At 36.7% G+C, this 23188-nt stretch overlaps 1 protein-coding gene across 1 annotated transcript; it reads left to right on the top strand.

Moving 5' to 3' along the window:
• The first annotated feature begins 1129 nt into the window (after positions 1–1129).
• Positions 1130–21201, top strand: TTF2 (transcription termination factor 2). Its single transcript, XM_087894840.1, has 23 exons — positions 1130–1309; positions 2599–2710; positions 3290–3376; positions 3482–3548; positions 4598–5548; positions 6119–6245; positions 6528–6686; positions 7002–7159; positions 8386–8467; positions 9981–10091; positions 10496–10646; positions 11242–11344; positions 11990–12180; positions 12720–12873; positions 13640–13731; positions 15531–15607; positions 15878–16020; positions 16115–16285; positions 17185–17237; positions 18569–18722; positions 19522–19604; positions 20611–20685; positions 20971–21201. The coding sequence occupies exons 1-23, from the start codon at positions 1282–1284 to the stop codon at positions 21113–21115; spliced, it is 3474 nt and encodes a 1157-aa protein (XP_087750966.1). The 5' UTR covers positions 1130–1281; the 3' UTR covers positions 21116–21201.
• Positions 21202–23188: the final 1987 nt, after the last annotated feature.

A 23188-nucleotide genomic window follows, 5' to 3' on the forward strand; every position in this document is an offset into this window, starting at 1 on the left:
TTCAGCCCTAGTAAGCAGACATTGGCAAACTGCTTCGCAAAAACCTTGCCAAGTTTTCAAACTTCAGGAATTTCTCCAGGCCGCAAAAATTAACTAGACACACACACACACACAAAACATATATTATAGAATTGTGGAAACCTAGTCACAGGCATCATGTGATTTGATCATGTGATCAAACAATTTCAGATCAAATCATAATGGAAATTTGTTTGAAGGGTCAAAAAATAAAATGCAGTGCATTTTTCAAGATTATTGTCATTAAACGAGATCTTGATACTGGTCAGAGAAAGGAATAGATGAAATGGGGAGATGTAAAGAATACCATCAAAGTGCAAGTCAGGAATTTTCATAGAACAACACGGAGGCATCTGCAAAGTGAGAAATGCAACCTGACACAAAATCACTATTGATTTGCATCAGATATCTCAATGACGGTTTATAAGTTTGTGTCGTGACATTATCACATGTACATTTTGGATGTAACCTCACTTTGCTGTTGATACTTGTGTTCAATTAAAACAAAATTTAATTAATGGCCCCATTCAGTACTGTGTGTCCTCTTGGGAGTTATTTATAAAATTATTAAAGACAGGATATAACTAAATATAACTAAAATAAGTATATTCCAAAAGAGCCTGCTGGGTTTCATTTTTGTATTCTGTCCGTAAGTGTTAAGATTATATACCATTATTCTTTATGAAGGCTACTGTAAATATGTCCCTATGTCATAGAAACCCGCAAGGGGGAAAACTAGGGACAGGAGCCAGCGTTTACTTCAACGTGTTACAACAACTTTTGACCAGAAATCCAAGCACATTCCTATTTATGGAAAAGCCGAAAGTCGGTATCACGACCTGACTTTCCCTTGTCAAGTTCCCTTGAATTGCCAAGGGGGCGCTACCCTTTTTACCCAACTGTTCTTAAAGCTAACTCGACTGAGCTTGCTTTTTCGCGCGAAGGCGTAAAAGTAGCGAAGTATGAAAAGATTGGCTGCCTCTCTGGCCAATTGCGTTCCTCTCTTCTCTCCGGAGGCGTTCTTATCTCCTCCGCAATTGGACAAAAACTTCTTTAAACTCGGCTCTTCGTGGGGCGGGGGGGGAGGGGGAGAAGAATTGTGATTGGCTCCACCGGGAGAGGAAAAACAAGGGGATTGGCAGCTTTGGAGCCAAGTGGGCCTGGCGATTCCCGGGAAAGCGAGAGTGTCCTTCCTTTTTCTTCGGTTAGGATTTGATTGATGTGAAGGGAATCCCTAGAGAGAGCTTTAGAGATTGAGAACGCATGGAGAAAGTGTTGTGCTCTGCTCACGGTGAGGTCGTAGGAGGGTGGGCGGGGCGACGAGCAGGAAAGCTTGTCCGAGGGGTCAAGAATGGCTTGTAAAATTCGAAGGTGATGGGGCTGCCTCCCCCCCACGCCAGTTTTTTCTAATAGTAACTACTTATACCAGGGGTCTCCAACCTTGGCAACTTTAAGCCTGGAGGACTTCAACTCCCAGAATTCCCCAGCCAGCTTTGCTGGCTGGGGAATTCTGGGAATTGAAGTCAGCCAGGCTTAAAGTTGCCAAGGTTGGAGACCCCTGACTTATGCAGTGCCAGGAAAAAAAGGCAGGTAGATTAATATATAACGTAAATATGCAAGTTAAAGAATAATTTAGAGTAAATTTTAAAACATTTGCTTCCTGATTTGAAGCAATAAATAGCTCCCCTCTTTTATTTCCCCTCCACCCCCGCATTTAGAGAAAGTAAAAGCTTTTGCTACTCACAGGTAGCACCATAAGCAGAAAATCTCAGAAATCTTTTTTTCCCCCTGCTTTAGGGCACTACTGCTTAATAAGCTTCATTTTATGAAATCAAATCGTGATATTGATCAAGGGAATTCTTGCTGGTTAAAAGGGGTTTAAAATAATGTATAGTTGAAAGATTTCATATAGGACAGAATACAGCTTAGAAATCGAGGGTGCCTTTTGTTACCAATAAAGCAGAAATCTGTATCCCAAGAATCCTCAGAGTTATATTCATCATATGGCACAGAGAAATATTTTTCTGTAACACTAGGCATGATAGTCCTTCTGATCTGTTGGTTTTTTCTCTCAACGTAACTCTCCTCACAAGATGATAAATGGGGAGCTGAATAAAATTGGAAATCCTGGAGTGGGGGGTTATTGATTGCAATCAGTTTCTAAAAGGTGTTATATAGGAAAAGACCACCAGCCTTGTCTCAATTATTCCTGAAAGCCAGACCCAGAAAATGCATTTGTGTCTGTGTATGTCTATGTTAAGTCATAGGATATTAAAGTTATTAAAAGCAGTATGATTGTAGAATCAATTTAACTACTGTGATTGATGCTCCCTTTCATTGGATATGTTCAATGTATCTGGATAAACATTTGGAGGGAAAAGTTACAGTTTGCATTCCTGCTCTGAACAGGGTGGGCTTGGTAATCTAAGCAGCATTTTCTATTCTAAGAACCACAGAGAAAATATAAAATTAATATATGAGCCTTCTGAATACTTGAAGTGAGTTTTTTTTTTTAATTAGTTGGTTTGGTACTTTTCTATCTCTGATTGAATTTCATACTTTCATTTCCTTCCCATTCAGGGTTTCCCTGTTTTTTGAAGACTGGAAACAGAGATGGCCCAAATAAAGGCAAAAGCTTTTATATGTGTGGAGTCCAAAATCAGAAGCCATGTGGCTTTGTGCTCCCCACTGAGTAAGTTGGATTTTAAAAATACAAGCTTGGAGAATTATCAGTTGCTCACCTACTGTTCAGCAGTTGTTTATCAGAAAGTAATACCTGTGCCACTTTAACATAGAAAACTATTTCTAAATATGTAGCGCACTTTATCTATTCATAAGTGAAATATAGTTTTATATTTAGTTTATAATTTTAGCTGGAGTGATGATAAGGTATCATTGGAAAATATATTTGTGCCATAATTACACAATATCTTCTTTGAAGTTGAAAAATTAGTTGCCTGCTTCTGCAGAAGCTTAAAGGCTCTATTAAAGGCTTAAATATTCTAAATATAGATTTTTGTGCTGTTTATTTTATATCTTGCTATGCTTTTCAGGCCCTTTTTATAAAACATTTTATTGTAGCTGGATTTACAAGTGCTTGTCCCAAAGGCAGGATAGAAGAAGGCCATTAATTCTTGTATCTGCCTTATAATACTGAGAGGGAGGGTAGTCAGGTTTAAATATTTTCACCATCTTTGATACTACTGAGGTAGCATAGACATTTATTTTTGTGACAAATATTTATGTAAATAATTGCCTTTTCTTTCTATAGTCTTTCTCCTTCTCATTGCTTGGTGCATGAAGAATATATAGTGGAGCTGCAAATTTTGATTAAGCAAACAAAAACAGACCTGTACAGGTATATTTTCAGAAAGACACTTGATGCTTTGACAAAATGGGGCAATTAATTAATATTCAGCATTTATACTCAGTGTGATAATCCATGTTTTGTTTTCTAAACTAGATTGTTTTATCGATGCAGTAAAGGTAAAACCGAAGGGAAGAAAATGTGTGGAAATGTCCCCTGGCAGGTACACCATTGCTATTTAAGGTTTACATCTTTATAACAATTAGAAATCTTAAGCTCTTGTTTGTTTGTTTGTTTGTTTATTTATCGGACTTATATGCCACCCTTTCTCCACAAGGACTCAGGGCGGCTCACAGCAATAAGCAACAACAAATCCAAATTAAAATTCAAACAATAAAAGAATCTAAAATTCCCATTAAAACCTCTTCAGTCCAGGCCAGCCTGGCGAAACAACCATGTTTTAAGGTCACGGCGGAAAGAGCGAAGGTCGGGGGCCACCCGGAGCTCCAAGGGGAGCTGATTCCAGATGGTAGGTGCACCTACAGAGAAGGCTCGCTCTCTAGGGGCCGTCAGCCGACATTGCTTGGCCGACGGAACCCCAAGTAGGCCCTCTCTGTGTGAGCGCACTGGCGATGGGGAGCTGTTGCTGGCTGCAGGTGATCCGCCAGATACCCTGGGCCTAAGCCATGTAGGGCTTTATAGGTAATCACCAACACCTTGAACCTCACCCTACTTGCTTTATTTCTATTTCTCTATATTCTTCTATTCATCATGATCTGAACTACTATTCCAGATTAACTATAGGAAGTTCTAAAAAAAAATAGAAAGCAGAATAAAATTTGCTTTTCAGGAAAAAACTAATATTTTATGTTATTTAGTGGCTATTAGTGATAACCAAAGACAACATTGATAAAAGATCATCTAAATATTCACTAAGGAGGCATTTATAACTGGGTATTTTCAACAGATTGTATTGCTTTGGAATTGGGCCCAAGGACCCAAGGTAATAGTAAAAAGAAAAAGTGAGAATGTTGGGCTGGCTATAATAGTCTGAATTAGGATAATGTAGAACCACATAATGTAGAAAAACCATTATACAATTAGTACCTGCCTAACTTATGAATGATCAATAATTGCTATTTCTTATCATTATTATAGTTAGAGACTTTGCAAGATATATAGAAATTAAATTCTCAATTTGCATGTTAAAAAAAACCAGAGCAAATACTCTAATTTAAATGTATAGTAATATTTCATGTGGCTGTTTTATAGGATTCAAATACCAGTGAACTGCCAGCTAATCCACAATCTCAACATACTTTGGAATTGCTGCATGATCATACAAATGAAAGAAACCCATTCAAAGTTTCCAGCAGGAATCACAAGCAATTTCCTTACAAACAAATGAATGAAGATGGAGACAGAAATTCAGGAGAAAAAGAAAATCAGAAAAGAAATGTTCAGACCTCTGATGGAGAACAACCGCCCAATTTACAGACTTTGTCTATCAAGAAAGAATTTTTATCAGCCATGCACAGAAAAAACAAAGATTCTGAAGACAAACATGAAAGTTTATCCAGAGAAGAAACAAAACCTCAAATAAAATCAAGTGAGCCTCAGACTGAAAGCAAAAAAATATTAGATAGACATAAAAGTAATTGGAGCAAAAGATTTGAGATGCCTTCTAGCCACATGCAAGAGGATTCATCTTTGAGATTTACTGAACTTGATTTGCTAAAAATTGAAAATCCAAAACAATCACTGTCAAGCTTTAGCCACACATCAAGCATAAAACCTATTAATGGAGAAAAACTTGGAAAAGATGAATCAGAAATCTGTAGAAGCAAAATAGTTACAATGAAAAAAAGTAGCAACTGCAAAACAGAAGAAAAAACACTGACACCCAAAGAGTTTGTGACTCTTCAGGAACCAAGAAGCTTCTCAGTAGAACATGCTGGAGACAATATAGAAAAAACACCAATACTATTTCAGAGTGGGAAACCTCCAGAAGAGCAAAAATGTACAGAAAAACATTTGGACAGTGATAAACAAGAAATTCTTGTGCCATTCAGTGGGCAGGCAATTGATTCCCAGCAAGGAAAAGATTGCATTGAGAAAAAATCACCTTCCATATTGTCTGAAGTAGCTCCTTTGCAAACGGCTAACAGCATGGATAATAAAACTCTTCACAGCCAACTTTCAGCTCAGCTGAATCAGAAGCAGGTCTAATCTCTTCTTGCATCTAAGTATTAATTTTTCAGTGAACCAAAATATTTTCTGTATCAAAATATTAGTTTCTAAACTGCTAAGGCAGATTGGGCTATTCATAGCCCTTTAAAGGTTATTTTATTACAAATTCCCAGCAGTCTCTTTAAAGGTCCTAGGTGGTCTACTTAGGAACGAAGGCATAAGTTTTAATAGTTGCATTTTCTTAGGAGTAATTTGCTGAAGGCTAGTTTTCTAAGTAAAGCTGAAACAAGTAATACAAGGGGCCAGAGCCCAATGTGTGTGACTGCTTTATCCTTCTTTCAGAAGCTTTTTCCCCAAGCAGTAGATTGCACAGAAAATATTGGTAGTTTTTAGGGTTAGAGAGGAAGGAAAACATAGACATGAATAAGAATTTGGGCATATTAACCATTATTCTGATAAACACATTTCATTTATGGTACAGTTCTTAAATATTTCACCTATGAAAAAAATAAAAGTGGGTTAAAAGTGGGTTAAGCTATAGGTAAGTAATCAGTAATGTAGCATCTCTTCTTCCCCTCTGTTTTTTTTTTAAATTGTCTATAGAGGACTTTGAAAACAGTGAATGTGCAAGCTCTCCCAGATAAGGGTGAACGATTGTTAAAGCAAGTGCAGGAACTAGAAGCTGCGCTTAGCTCTTTGAACCTGGAAGGAGAAGAATGTACAAAGGAAGGTAAGCCTTTTTAATAACAGAATGGTAGCATTATGAAATTTCTCTTAAGCTTTCACCTACTATATTTCCACAATAGTTGGCTACAGAAATAAATCCTTGGAAAGCCGGAAGGGTAATATTGGATGAGGTGTTTGCTGTTAAATTATCTTGAACTATCTATTTAGATAGTCAGAAACATTTTTGAGTTGCGCCCATCACTAATAACAACACCCGGATCTATGTTACAGAATAAAATCATAGTTGATATGTGACTAGTAGGACACTCTTTTCTTCATGTTTCAGACAATTTTTGCAGAACAGCAGATGTGAGGCATAAAAAGATACAGCCTGATCTGTTCACCAACCTAATGCAGCCATGTGCTCTCACTGGGAAAGAGCCACAGTTTTTCAAGAAGAATCCTGTGCCTAGTTCTTTGGAACTCCATCTTCCTTGGGGATCTGGTCAGTTCTGCCATAATATACTTTTAAAAATATATGGGGAAAGGGATAACCTTACAGATATAAAAAATGAATGTGGAATATATGCTTAATAATGAAAGAAATCAAAACTTATGATTTAATTGACTGTCAAGTTTCCAAATGGAAAAAGTAAAAAAAAAAAAAGCAAAAATGCAATATAGGATTTTGTGCATCAGTCTTCATGAAATAACATTTCCATGAAGACCTTGTCTTGACTGATGGCTGGTCCTATATGAATCACTTTGGCACAACAACTTTAAAGTTGCTAATTGTATAACTTCTGAAATTGACTTCTAGATGATTTTAAAAGGAAGATGCTTTATGGAGGCCCAATGACTAATGATCAGCTTGAGGCAGTACAAAATGCTACAAGTGATGCAATTAATCAGCTCCACAAATCTCTTGAAAGTTGCCCCACAGAGACGTCTATCAATGAAGATCCCCCTGGATTGAAAGTAAGTGAAAACAAAAAGAAAACCTTATACTTTCTGTAATGTTCTCAATCAATGTGTCACCAGTTCCACTTAAAGAGCATTCATAAAGTGCCCTAAAATTCAAATTGATTTTTTGCACAAAGGAGGAGAAAATGGAATTTAAATAGTTTGCTTACAATATTTTGGTTTCAATAAAACCTACTTATTAAAGCTTTGTTTTCATTTCCAATAAATTTAAAAATTGTGCAGGCATCTAATGTTAAAGAGTGTGAGGTCTCATAAAATTATTGCAGCTGCTACAGCAGCATTAAATATCTATGAATTTTAGTAAATTGTAGAGATGATATGATCCAAATTAAACATAACAAATGACACATTTATTTCATAAACTTAATTTTCAAGCTACTTCTGTCTGTATGCATTGTTTCTATCATTAATCGAATGCAAACACTTGGCTATATTGAACAATCATCAGTCGTATCATATATATTTGTATTATATGGAAAAACAAAAACAAGAAGTATACATACAGGTAGTCCGCATTTAGCAATTGCTTGTTTGGTGACCCTTCATAGTTATGATAGTGATGAAAAAGTAACATAACTACTGGTCATTACATTTATAAACTTTTTTGGTCTGTAAAGTAAAGGAAAACTGAAGTAAAATAATAAATACTGTAAATTGCCAGTCTCAATTGTAATTGCTAACCTAGGACTACATGTATTATACAACTTTAACTTAAAATTATTAATACATATAATTATATATTAATGTAATGAAGAATTAAAATTCTTAACAATATAAACTGATAAATGCAGCATCGTAAATATTCATGGAATTTTTTGGGTATTTGTGATGTGTTGGCCACCCAAAATTTCATCTACAGGATGGGTGATAATCTAAATTGGTTTAATAAAAATAATCCTATAAATTGGGTTCATACTAGAATATTTCTTTATTCTGGAATACTTGAGAATAGAGGAGTCTCAAGACCATTGTGTAATTGAGAGAAAATGGGCATATTTAATATTAATTATTTTAGTAATTTTTTAGAAGCTACTTTTTTGATTTAATGTAACAGGATGTCTGCCATTAATAAGGAAAAATAAATTGAGTTGACTAGACCACTGTGGGCTTTAAAAGAGTCCCTCAGTACCACAGATTCCCAATACTTACTATATTTATGTGTAAGTACAAAATAACATTAGATCTTATAATAACAGTTGATTCTCTTTTTTCCCCCCCAGGTCTCTCTATTGCTGCATCAAAAGCAAGCCCTTAGTTGGCTTTTGTGGAGGGAGAATCAGAAGCCATGTGGAGGAATTCTGGGTAACGTACAGTAAAATAGCTGTGCCCATAGGTTAAAAGGCGGGAGCCCTGAAAGCCCAGAGTTCATGGTTTTCATATCCTAGCCCCATGTTCTACACCATGACTTGGTAGTTCATGCTGCCATTACTAATCTCCAATCCTGGTGTGTGTATAAGAGAATGGGATTTAAAACTTGTGCAACCTCCCAATTAAAACAAGGGTGTAAAAACTCGATTTCATTGATGGCTGCATCAGGGGTTGTGTTTAACCTTGGGGGGGGCAGGATGGGCGTGGCCAGCTCAACGTCACTCGTGTTGGGGGCAACTGTGGTGGCCCAAGCGCTCTGCTAGTGAAAATGGGCTCCCGAGCTCCATTTTCAGCTGGGATAGCCTCTTGCAACCCTCTGCCAATGAAAATGGTGCTTGGGGGACCTGTACATGGCCCTTGTGAGCTCCGTTTCACTGGCAGAGCACCTTGGACCGGTCCTTCGCTGTTCCAGGATGGCCTCGCAGGCCAGATCTAAGCATCCCATGGGCCAGATCCGGGCCTTGAGTTTGACACCCTTGAATTAAAAGACTAAAATGCAAAAAAAAAAGGGGGGGGCAATAACCTCCTTGCAATGTACATATGTGATTGAAAGATTCAGCTTTCCCTGTTCCTCTTCAGTGAGATACATCAATCTCACAGGAGATAAAATAAATACAATTTATTTTTTCAAACAACTGAAACAATAAGTCCTAATTTCTAACTGTAAAATAGCCAAAATGCAAACATTCAGTGTTGATTGCTTTGTTTAAAAACCAAAATGCAACAGTAAATATAATGTGCCAAAACTCACAGGGTGAAACTGGTTTGTTGTAAATGGTGAGCTCTGTCTATATCTTAGAAGAGATATTGCAAAGATCCTAATGTACAAATCAAATCATAGACTATTCTAAATAAAGCAAGTACCTTCGTGAAGAATGAAGAAGAATGAGACAAAAACTGACAACCCAATTTGATAATCTTTTTCAGAGAATTAGACACAATTAGGCTTAGAACCTCAGTGAAAATAAACAATTGAGCAGAAAAAACTAGTTTTTTTATATTTAAAATTTATGTTCTCTCTATTTCTTCCTTGGAATTTCCTGCTGTTTATCAATCTGTTTATAGCAGTATTAAACTCCACCCTTTTTAGGCCTTGGTTCAACAAGTTCCTCCTTGAATTCTGCTCTTCAGTTTTTAAAAGGACTAAACTTTTCCTATTTCCACATAGTCTCTGTGGAGATATAATTTACAGTAGGATTTTAATTTTAATTTTCAGAAGTGGATTTGATTTCAGCTCCAATCAGCACTTCAGCCACTTTTCCAGACAAAAGTTAATCCATCCATTTTTAAAAAAAATCTTTTTACATAAAAGTAGAAAAATGTAGAATTATTTGTGAAAAATAGGATCCATATAGAAGATGAGAAGACTCAACGATGAATCAGAGTTAAAGTGCCTATGTACATAAATGCATATTTTTGTTTTCTTCTGTTTTTTTTTTCTTTCCAGCGGATGATATGGGTTTAGGGAAGACTTTAACAATGATTGCTCTCATTTTGGCCCAAAAGTGTACAGAAAAAGAAAAAGAGAAGAAATTAGAGCTTTGGATGTCCAAACAAGGTACAAAAATAAAAATCACTGTCAACTCATTTACGCAGCATAATTAGATTGGATTGTTTCTGGTTAATTGTTTAGAAAAGAAATATGGAAGTATTTTAAGTTTTTAAAAGTATTTCCATGAACTATTTATTTATGTAGGTAAGTTAGGTATTGGAAGGATTGATCACTAGATTAGGTGAAATATTAAAACTTTAGGAGAAAAAATCCTAAGGAAAAGAGTTCCTTCTCCTCTCCACAAACAGGATTAGCCATGATCTGTGGCCATGAAATACTGACCATTAGGAAAAATATAAAGCTGATGTTAGGAAGGCAAAATATGAGGGGCCAGAATCCTGAAGAGACATAGCATTCAGTGTGGTACTTTGTTTAAGTCCCATTTCACCTAGTAACTTTTGCATTTTCAGGTTCTATTGATACCTGTTCACACAGCACCTTAATTGTCTGTCCTGCATCTTTGATTCATCATTGGAAAAAGGAAGTGGAAAAATATGTAAAACATGGCAAGTTGAAAGTGTACTTATACCATGGACCTAACCGAATTAAGAATGCTAGTATGTAAGTGTAGAGATAATTTTAAGATGTAATGTACTTCGCCCTATGCTTTGATACGTTTGGATACTGAAAGACAAGCATGGCTGTAAAGCCATTTAAGAATAAAAGCACAAACTGACATTTCAGCTCTGATTTAGGCCAACAATCTCAGCAGTCATCTTTAGCTTTCATTAGTTAGTGATGAGTATCTCAGCTTACTCTATAGATAGTGCTTTTGTCAGGGCTATTCAGGAATATAACTAAGGATATAGATTTATTCAGTGCAGAGTTTCCTTGGAAAACTGATCTGGAATACCCTAAATTTATCATAAAAATATTTGTGATCTACTCAGTTGTGTACTTGTTCTTAGCAGTACATCTTTATGAAGCTGATAAAAATATGGTCCCAGTTACCTTAAATTGATGACTGCCTGTAATCCACCACAAAAATGGCGTCTGCTGATTTGTTTGTCCCTTTCCCCATGTTTGGAAGAAAATACAATTTATTAGAAACTTTGAAAGCAGCCACACTTATTATTCATCAACATTAAAATTAAAAACAGAAAGGTAATTCTGAGGTGTCAGGTTCTTTACTAACTATTTTTCCTTGTCTTTGCAGCCTTTCTCAATATGAGATTGTTATAACTACTTATAGTATTCTAGCCAAGGAAATTCCTATACAAAAGGAAGAAACAGATGTTGCTGAAGATTGTCTAGTACAGGTGACTGAAATGTGCAAAAATGATTTTAAAAGAGAAACAAGGAATTACTCTGTTGAGATGAAGACTATATTTAAAGATAGACAGATCTGTGAACCTTGATATGGAATCATTTGTACTGGAGTGGTTACAGATTCATTTGTTACAATTCAGTGGATTATCTTTATGACTTTTCTGGCTTATCTGTATTTGTACCGAAATAATTCTCAATGTAGCCTTAATTATATGGCGCAAAACCAAGTAGTAGAAGTTATTTTAAAGATTAATTTAATTTAAAAATTAATTTTATTTATGTCTATTTTAATGTGAACTCTATAACAGTATGTTCATACTCCAAGTAAACTTTATGGCATTTAATTGAAGGACTGAAATGGTTTCTTAATGTTTCTGATTAAGATACTTTTGATCTTTAAAAAAAGCTCTTTACATATTGACCTGATCTACAATTTTCAGACAAATTGGTGGATCCAGTTAATTTCATACTTTTAATGTTCTGATATCTTCAGTTCAAAAAAATATTGCAGTACACTTTAGAACATGTATGTTGAGAAAAAATAGTCTTACATGTATACTGCTAGATATGTTAAATTCAAATGTGTTAGCATTTTTGCAAACATCACAAACTAATGCTGAAATCTATTTCTCTAGGATAAATCATTTCCCTTCTGTCCTCTGGTATGCATACGTTGGGCTCGAATTATTCTGGATGAAGCCCACAATATTAAAAACCCCAAGGTGCAGGCCTCAATAGCTGCTTGTAAACTGAGAGCTACTGCCAGATGGGCTGTAACTGGAACACCCATTCAGAACAACCTCTTGGATATGTACTCTTTGCTTAGGTAAATTAATCTCATTAAGGAGCAGACAAAGGTTTTGTAAACTAAGCATCTTCTTTCTTTCTTTCTTAAATGGATGTTGTTTTCCTCTTTCTATCATACATCCTCATATTTTGTAATTGTAAAGGAGAGGTTATGGAGATTCTCAGTCATCCAGGTCATGGTTGTCCCAAAGGTGCTTTTTCAAGAAGCAACTGGACTTTCTGGTTTTTCTTTGAAGAGGTTTTACTTCTCATCTATGAAGCTTCTTCAGCTCTGACACATACACACACGCGCCATTCAGTCAGAGCTGAAGAAGCTTCTTAGATGAGAAGCAAAACGTCTTCAAAGAAAAACCAGAAAGTCCAGTTGCCTCTTGAAAAAAAGCACCTTTGAAAAGGAAAGGCTAACTTAATATAAGCCTAACACAAATATTTTGTTGACATCTTGAGCTTACAGTTTGCCAGTAGCTTTAAATGTAAAGTGATTTGTCCTGAATCTGTTAATCCTCAATAGCAATGTCTCATCTTTCTCTACTGCCTTCTTCTGCCTTTTACCCACAGGTTTCTTCGTTGTTCTCCTTTTGATGAGTTTAAGGTGTGGAAGAGCCAAGTTGATAATAACACAAGAAAAGGAGGAGAAAGATTGATGATTTTAACCAAGAGTCTCTTACTACGAAGAACTAAAGACCAGCTTGATTCATCTGGCAAGCCTTTAGTAATAACGTCTCTCCATTTTTTTTTTGTTATTCTTCTTTCCTTAATTAATCACAGAATACATTTTTTCTTGCCCAAATGTGAAAATAAGAGTAAATTGTTTTTTAATTAATATTTTCTTTTTATACAATTCCATGTATAAAAAACAATGTTGGTGACAAAGAGCAGCTTTGTGTATCAGTGTAGCTAAAAGGAAGTAGAACAAAATCACATATACTGTCCATTCCTCACTCCTCAGCATTTTTGCCCAGCATCAACCAGATCATCCCCATAGCAGTAAAATTTAATTTTAAAAAATGCAACATTTGAAAACAAGATGCTTACATTGTTTGCTTCTGCCAAACTGAGATTCTAAACTTTGGTTTCCAAGTTTTATTATACTTGATTATTGATAGGATTTTGAGAAAAAAAAATTGGTAAGGCAACAGACTTCTGAATCATTTATGCACAACACTGTTGTTCCATTGCTTAGATAAATCTATGTTTGAGATGTTAAATATTCTGCAAAATTTCCTTATTAGATGTATTATTACCTGGCTGCGCTTCAGGGATTTTTTATTTTCTGTCAGCACAAAACAGCATATAAGGAGTCAGTATTTTGTTCATATAGCATCTGTATAGTTCTAGGTCTGGGAGTGGAATGAAAAATTTGTTGTCTGAATTTTTCATAGGACAAAAAGTCTTCTACTTTATTAATTAATTAGTACTTGAATTGCACTAATCCTGTTGGTACAGTCTTTAAAATTGTTCTTCTTCCTTCCCTTCAGATATCTCTGCCTCAGCGTTGTGTTCAGGTGCACAGATTGAAACTCTCTGAATATGAACAGTCAGTATATGATGTACTTTTCAAACGATCAAGGTGTGATGCCTATAAGGACATAAATTTATAAATGTATCTGTAAACTTAGTTTCAGTGATTAGCTCTGTTTTGAGACTGCAGTTAACAGTGCTTTTTTTTCTTGTGAGAAGCATTTCTGGACAGTTTCTAACTGCTCTGTTTTCCTTCTGATGTGAGTTCTATATGTACATCTGTTTAAAAGCACAGAAAATCAGTTATCTGCATGGCAGAGTTAACATCTCAGTGACACATTCCCACAAAAGATTGATGTTGTGATGTATGGATATAGTGAAGAAATAATGAATATCTTAATAAATAATGAGTAATTAAATAGATATAATGAAGAACATTAGACCCTGAATCATTTTCTCATGCTATGTATTGGCTTTCCCTTTGAATTTAACCCTTAGTCTTATGATTTCATAAATCAAAAGTATTTTTGTATATCTACTCTCGTATAGTTAATATCCTGTCATTTAATTTAATATTTATAGTGTTTAGTTTCATTCAAAGACAAAAGCCTTGGAAAGAAACATCATTATTATATAAATGAACTGTAAAAGATTTAGGACTGGAAGTGATCAGTTTCGTCTTATAGCTTCGCCCTAAATTCTGTCGGTTTAAAATGATCAGAATTTTGCTATATTTCGAAAGTTTGGGATTGTTTGCCTTTTTAAGGTATCAAGATCTTTCTCTCTCTCTTTATAATCTAGTGGGAGGCTACATTTACAACAGGGCTTCTAAGGAAATATCTTGGAATATCTCCCCCCAGAGTGAGGTCAGCTCCAACCCTCTTGAGCTTCCACAACAGCTTAAAGTCTAGCTCTGCCAATTGGCTCCAAAGGAGGGACTTCATATTGGGGATGGTTGATAGATTAATATCAGATCCCACCTGCTCATCCTGCTCCCTTCCTCCCCATCTTTTAGCAGTTTTATTTTGTATTTTTATATTTTTGTAGTATTTTATATAGTTTTACCTTTTAATATTGTAAGCCACCCAGAGTTACCCTGTGGTAAGATGGGCAGTCAATAAATTTAATAAATAAAATAAATACATAATGAAAGAGAGGAAAATAGTTGCATTTTATCTTTGGTCTGCACCACCATCCTTATATGGCTCCTGAGAGGTTTTTTTCAAAAGGTTATGGCTTCCAACATTCTTTGCTCTTTCCTTAAAATATGAAATTACTAAATGATACATGTTAAATCTCTCTGCTTACTACAGATAATTCTCAACTTACAATCACAATTGAGCCAAAAAAAAATTTATTTTTAAGTGAGTTCTGCCCCATTTTACCACCTTTCTTGCCACTGTTGGTAAGTGAATCACTGCAGTTGTTAAGTTAGTAGATGTAAGTAAATCTGACTTCCCCATTGACTTTGCTTGTCAGGAGGTCACAAAAGATAATCACATGACCCTTGGACACAGCAGACATCATAAATACGAGGCAGTTGCCAAGTGTCTGAATTTTGATCACATGACCATGGGGATGCTGCAGTGGTTGTAAGTGTGGAAAACTATCATAAGTCATTCTTCAGTGCTGTTGTAACTTTGAACCATCACTAGATGAACTGCTGTAAATTGAGGACTAACTGTACTTCAAATATTTTAACTTGCTCTCCATATTATTCATTATGTTATAGTGATTTGAGATCAATCCCTTTCTTTTTGGCCAAGGGTTTCCTGGTGGCACCAGATTAGCTGGCTGACCCACCTCCTGTTTAGTCATTGCATCTGTGTTTGTTTGTCTTGGATTTATATAAAAACAGGGAAAGACACCTGCATTCAAGCTGCTTTGTTATGCTTTCTTGATGTTTAGGTCAACACTGCAGTCTTTTCTCAAACACCAGGAAACTTTGTATAAAGGCTATTCTGGAGACAACTCATTTAATATAGGTATGGTGTTAAATTTCTCTTGGACGCTGTGTACAAATGTGTCGATAGGAATCTGATCAGGCTGTTCAACATTTTTGTTGCTGGTTTTGTAACCTTGTTAGGAAGGAAACCTATTAATAGGAAACCTAATTCTCCTATCCACTAGTTTGTCTTCCCACCCTCAAATTGTAATGATAGCTTTCAGAAATCAGATTGCACACTTCTGAAATAAATTCTGTTTTTAGCCTGAGAGTTTTGTCTTTGATACATATGCAGTTTCATCTTTGATAGGAACACAGCAGTTTAAAATGTGTCAGCAGGATCCCTCAGGAAAGATGGTGAAAGACAGGCCTCCCGTCTCCACCACTATTCACATCCTGTCCCTCTTGTTGAGGCTTCGTCAGTGCTGCTGCCATCTTTCTTTGCTGAAAGTGGTAATTATGGCGGGCTTACAATTATTCGTCCCTTCTGAGGAAGATTGTTTGAGTTCAGAAATTGTAGATCCTTGGCAATATCCTTTTTTTTCAGGCTCTTGATCAGGCTAACGTGAATAGCGAAGGCATCTCTCTGTCAATGGAAGAACAACTCAATGCTTTAACTCTCTCTGAACCTGATAGCAGTGATCCACTCTCAATGGTGAATCTCTTTGGTACAGCTTTTAGTGCTGATCTTTTTGAAATGGCCAAGCAGAGCACCAAGGTAGGAAGATAATGGCAGTCCTTTCAAGGGAATCCCAGATTTGGTATCATTTTTAACAAAAGTAAGGAGGGAAAAAGGATTTTATATATATATAAAATCCTCTCTCTATATATACTACATTCCTAGTGGGCTGTTAAAGAACCTCTTTATGGGAGAGATATGAGTCTTACCACAGTGGTTTTGACTCTATACTCTGCATCAGCACCGACCCTTCATTTCAGACTCCTGATTGCCATCTTGAATGGCCAGTGTCAGATTCCCTAACATGATACTTCCATTCAAATGGAGGGAGGGAGGAGATTGGGATTAAGCGGTATTTTATAACCTTTTTCCTGATGCCTAAGCACCCTGCAGTATTCTCACCTTTTTTGGAATGTAATAAGGAGGGAGGACCATGTGGATTGTTTCAGTTTGTTGAAAGCAGAAGAAGACCCTGGGAACGGTTCCTTATCTGTTTTTCAGGACGGCCGTTATAATAACATCTTCACACCTGTGGATTGGCTGAATCCACATCGGACTGGAGGGAGGGATTCTAAAGTCCTATTTCTAACTGTATAGTTCTGCTGAGAAACTCATTTTCCAGAACAGCTTGCACTCAAACTGATGATTGCAATTATGCAGTTTTAAGAACTAGTTACTTATTTAGCTTGTTTTCCTTTCCTCTCCCATTCTTTTCTCATTTGTTACCTTTTTTAATTAGTAAATCTAATGGAGTAATTGTCTTATTCCATATTGAACTTATTTAAGATCATTAATAGTCTTTTCAGATAACAGCAAAATAAAAATGCTTTAAAACAATAAAGCTCCAGTTTTGAGCTTTAAGTGCAATGGAACTTACTTCTAACTTTAATGTTGGGCAGGCTCATTATTATGTGTTCTTTCCTCTCTCATCTTTTTAGGTTTCCCATCTGTTAGAAGAACTGAAGGGAATTCAAAATCATTCTCAAAAATGGTGAGCATAGCCATAGTAAGGAATGTTGTGTCAAGTCACCTCAGTATCTGAGTATACAGTAAAGCCTCAGTTATCCTCATTTCTGCTGGCCTTGCTGTGCCCAACTGACCTTTACTGTCTTTTTTTTCTCCCTCTGTTGATGAGACTTGTTCAGCCTGGCCCTATGTGAGGCAGCTCCTAGCCATGCTCATCCTTTTCTAAATTGCCTCTGCCTTCTTGCAATGCTTTGGAAGGCTTTGCAAGAAGGCCACACCTTCCCCTCTCCAAATCACATGAGAAATTTCACATATAGATTCCGACAAGCACAGTCAGTGGAGAAACTGGTAATAAAATCTCAAGTTTCAGTCATGTGGTATCTCGCTTAATGACCGCAGTGGAAGTGAAATTATGGTCATGTGATATCTCACTTAATGAGCATATCACTTAGTGATGGAGTTGTCTGTCCCAGTTGTGGTTGTTAAGCAAAGACTAGCTGTAGAATAACACAGAGATATTTGCCTTCTGAGGTTCATGTGTGGTATTCCAAATATTTTTGAATTTTTGAATGTTAGAATGTTAAACATTTTAATAGTAATTTCATTAAAAAATACAATGACAAAAATAAAAATTACTAAAACAAAAATAATAATAATAAACAAATAATGGAAAGTACAGAAAAGAAAAAAAAGAAAAAATAAGAATACAGCAAGAAAAAAGAAAGCAAGTATATAATGAAATGACTTCCATCTTCCTATATTGGATTTACTAAAGAGGCATGCCAAAGCTTTGGACAAAGAGAAAACTAAAAAGAAATCAGGTTCTAGGTCATTATTTGAAGAGATAAAATGATCAGGATTGTTAAAAGTAAAAAAAAGGAATATAAAGTTGGTTTATTTGATCACAGTTAATAGTTAATAATCAATTTCTGAAAGTGATTAGAAAAGGAAGTATGCAAAACCAGTATCCTTTTAAAGGTGCCAGCTGCCCATTCCCTTGACTTCCCGAACTCTAAACCCACCAGAGACCAAGTCATACACTTTGTGGAACACTTGTGGATAATCTCATATCCTCCCCTAATCCAGAGAGGAATTATCTGCTTATTGGCTCTTCATTCCACCACAATTGTCAAATTTGCTTTTAGTTGAGACATCGTCAATTCGCCATTTTCTCTCAGCATCATAACCATTTCCATTGTGTTACAAAATGTGTGTGTGTGTGTATTTATTGTTACATCAATTATGCTAGATTGTCCAGCATTGTGTGAATATTGAAGAAGATGGTTGAACGTTGCTGAAACATAAGGTTTGAACCAGAAAGAAGGTTGTTTTTGCTTTGCTTTTCTACCTTTATAGTGTTGTTGTATCTCAGTGGACAAGTATGCTAAAAATTGTGGCAATACATCTTGACAAGCTTGGCCTGAAACATGCCACAGTGGATGGTTCAGTGAACCCAAAACAGAGGATGGATATCGTTGAAGAATTCAATAATAATCCTAAAGGAACCAAGGTATGAAAAAAGAACTCCAGGATAATTATTTTTCACCGCTGCTGCTTCATATTTCTAACTATTAGGTATACACCTTAATGGGTTAATTTATACATCATTAAGGCAAGGAAAAATTTCCCTGGTAACTTAATGAACTTTATGGGAATTTTGCTTTATATCTTACCCATCTGGCACACCAGATGTGTTGGATTACAACCCCCAATATTTCCAATCATCATAACCAAATTATAATATACCATATTTTTCAGAGTATAAAACGCACTGGGGTATAAGATGCACCTACCTTTTTTGGTGAGGAAAAGAAGAAAAAGAAATCTCCCTCTGCCTCTGAGCAATTTTGCCTCGTGGCAGCAAACAGCCTGCTTTACTTTCATTTTCCTTTACAGCATAGCTTGATTAGCACAAAGGAAAAAAAAATATGCTCCAGCAATTTACCTCTTTGCAGCAAGCAGCAGAGCCCTGCGCAGAACAGCTGAGAGCAAATCAACTGAGAGTTGGGAGGCCGATCCAATCAACTTGTGCTAATTAGGCTGTGCTGAAGCTGAAAGGAGCTGTTTTTTCTTGCTGTTTGCTTGCAAGGAGGTAACTGCTGCGTGGCAGAGGCCAAAGGGTGGGGGCCAGTGGGTGGGTGGGGCTACATTCTGTGTATAAGACGCACCTAAATTTTCACCCCCTTTTAGGGGGGAAAAGGCTGCGTCTTATACTCTGAAAAATACGGTATATCTGGATGGCAGTATAAATATATAGTATATCAACAACTTGTGAAATAATAACCCAACTATCCCTCTTCTTCTCATAGGTGATGTTGATTTCACTTCTGGCTGGAGGTATTGGCCTTAATCTGGTTGGAGGAAACCACCTCTTCCTTCTAGACATGCATTGGTAAGGTATAGCAATTTTTTATCGCCATGTTAGAAAAAAAATATGTTGTTCCCAGTTACAGTAATTAAATCTGATTAAAAGAATTGCATTATTAATTGAGGTTCCCAAATTATGTCCTTAATTCTTTTTGTCATTTGCCATTCAAAATAACATGTTATGTCTATACCTGTTGACTGTTTAATGAAATAAATCCAACATCTCCCTATGTTTGCCAATTACTTTCTGAATTATTATTATTAATATTTTCATCCTGCCTTATTTTATTTGTTCAACTGAAGATGGCAAACATACCTAAAATTACTGGCTTCTGTTTTTCCTACAACACCACCTTGTGAGATGGATTGGGCTGAGAGTGAGTGATTGGCCAAAGCCATCCAAATGGTTTTCAACCCTAAGAGAACTTGGAGTTTTCTATGCCAGCACCTTAACTACTATACTGTGGTGGCGCAGTGGTTAGAATGCAGTACTGCAGGCTAATTCTGCTGACTGCCAGCAGTTTGACAGTTCGATTCTCACCAGCTCAAGGTTGACTCAGCCTTCCATCCTTCCGAGGTGGGTAAACTGAGGAGCCAGATTGTTGGGGGCAATATGCTTACTCTGTAAATGGCTTAGAGAGGGCTGTAAAACACTGTGAAGCGGTATATAAGTCTTAAGTGCTATTGCTATATCATCTGGCTTTTCAATTTATCTTTTAATTGCTGCCCCAGGTGGTGAGCTGCCAGTGGCTAATCTCATCCATTACTCTTCCCATATTGCATATTCACTGCATTGAACAGGATTTTAGGTGCACAATAGAACAAATAGAGAGGAAGAGGCAGATGAATAGATATTGGGGGAAAATGTGGGATGCTATTACTGATTCTTCCAAGGAAAAGATGGATCTAACAAGGTAGAAAGGGAAATCTATTGCTTGCTATTTGGCATGTGAAGTTAATTTGTGTGAGAAATGTTTTCACTTTTTTCCTGTTGGTCATAAGTGCTTTGTTACTTTTCCCTTAAATATCAGGAATCCAGCACTAGAAGACCAAGCCTGTGACCGCATTTACCGGATGGGGCAACAGAAGGATGTTAAGATCCATAGGTAGTGCTTTACAAAATGTCTTGCACCATTGCTATAAGTCTTGACAGAGGAATTGTGTCAAATACTGAATAACATAGCTGAAAAATTGTATGATTAAAATTATTTCAGTTTGACTACTGTCTTTAAAGATTTATAGGGATTTCAATTTAAGATTGTTCAACTAGTTCAGTCACTTGATCCAATGAAGAATTATCACTTCGCTGAAAAACCAGCTGGCAATGTGTCAGAATTTATAGGAAGGATGGTCTAAAAACTGACCTAATTGTACACTGTGCTTGGGTCTAGGTTTGTCTGTGAAGGAACTGTGGAAGAAAAGATCTCAGAGCTGCAAACCAAGAAAAAAGAATTAGCCCAGAAGGTGTTGTCAGGAAAAGGAGAGTCCATCACCAAGCTCACTCTGGCTGATCTCAGACTTCTGTTTGGCATTTAGCTGTTCATTTTTTAAAAAAAATGTCTTCAGGAACACAGAATAAGTGTGCATTTAATAAATTTTATTAATAAAATGGCTGAATATTATTATGCTACAGCTCTTTTTATGTGTAAATAACATTTCCATGAAAAGAAGGACTTGCTTATTTATTAAATTTAGGTACCACCTATCTCATTGTCAGAGTAATTGTGAGCAATATTCAGTTAAAAGCATAAAAATCATATAAAAGTGCAGTACATCAGTAAAAGTAGATGGGTAGAAACAAAATTAAAATAAGTTATAAGGCAGGAGAAGGGCCTTTTTTTTTTTTTTTTTTTAATGCCGCCCTTGTCCGGAGACTCAGGGCGGCTTACAATGCGTTAAGCAATAGCCTTCATACTTTTGTATATTTATACAAAGTCAGCTTATTGCCCGCACAAACTGGGTCCTCAATTTACCTACCTTAGAAAGGATGGAAGGCTGAGTCAACCTTGAGCCTGGCGGGATTCGATCTTACTTTAATTGCAGACAGCTGGTCTTAAATTACAGAGCTCTGTCTGTTGAGCTATCCAGGCTCCTTCAGGTACCAACTATCCCCAGGGTTGCATGCTGCTTTGTGAACCTCATGAGAGTTGGCAAAGCCAAGTCTTCAAACTCTTTCGAAAGGCCAGGAGAGAGGCTTCCCACTTCACCTCCACGGGTGGAGGCAACAGATATTCCACGGGGTGGGGGCAATGGCAGACACAGCTCTTCATATCCTGCCAAATCCTTTAGTGATGAGGTCTGTAACACCTTCCCTGCCTGACCAAGTAAAAAGGACTGATGTGACAGGGATAACATGGCCCAATGTCATGTTGGCTTTAAAGATAATAACTCACACCTTGAACTGGAACCAGAAACAAACCAGCACCCAATGCAGCTCATGCAGCAAAGGTGTTACATGTGTCGTTCTTGGGGTACCCAAGATTGCTTTGCAACCACATTCTGCACCAATTGATACTTTGGATATTCTTAAGGGTAGCCCCATGTAAAGCACATTGCAATGGTCAAATGGAGATGACCAGGACATGACAGGTTTCTGATCCAGGAAGAGGCCCATCTGGCATGCCACACAGTTTGGCAAAAGTCCTTTTTGCCTCGACTACTGCCTCCTTGAGCAGGAGTCATGATTCCAGGAGGACTCCCAGATTATGCACTGGTCTACCTGAGCCAGTGCAAGCCCATCCATGACAAAGATAATAAACCCCTGGAAACAGAGGAGCCCATTACTCACAGCCAATCTGTCTCACCTGGGTTCAGCAGAAGACTTGTTCCCCACCCAGGCCCCCACAATATGCCTTGTCTACAAAGCCAAGTTTCTGGTAACATATTCATATGCTACAACATACTTGGAGCTACTCAGAGGTGGGTTCTACTTACTTGCACTACTGGTGCGCAATGGGAGCGTGTCCTTCGCATGCGCAGATCGTTCATGATGACATCCAGGCGGGTGGGTGGAGCCTCCCACCACCATTGCTACCAGTTCACAAGAACCGGACTGAACCGGGAGCAACGTACCACTGGAGCTACTGCACCAGAAATTGAACTATCATATTGTGATTTTAATGCAATAGGATTTATTATATAATTGTACTTTCATTTTACTATTTTGTATTGGCTTTTGCTGTAGTGCTTGTATGGTTCTTAGTCTTCAGATTGTTTATAAATTCCATAAATAAATAAGCACATTGTGGATAGAAATGCAGAAAGATGGACGTTTTTGCGTGCAAATGTGGCTCAAATATTCTTCAATGTTCAGGTGAGGACTGGTCATCCTGATGTTGATAAGATTAACAATTCTCAGTAACAGTGAGTGCTTTTTTATTCAATTGCATTAGTTAATGATAGATCTACAGTAGAAGCTGTATATACATTCCTATGGCAACTCCAGTTTTCCCATGTTTTGTCAAGACAGCCACAGAAAAATCAGCTGAGGGAATGCAGAATAGCTGTCCAATGTGTGGATTATCAGTACTTGACAAAAGAAGTCCAATGCAGTAGTTTAGACATTTATTGAATAATCCAAGAAACCAATAGCCAGTAATATGAAAAGAT

The sequence above is a fragment of the Pantherophis guttatus genome, chromosome 5 (genome assembly GCF_059756535.1).
Source record: "Pantherophis guttatus breed Tessera chromosome 5, ASM5975653v1, whole genome shotgun sequence".
In the NCBI taxonomy this organism is placed as follows: domain Eukaryota; kingdom Metazoa; phylum Chordata; class Lepidosauria; order Squamata; family Colubridae; genus Pantherophis; species Pantherophis guttatus.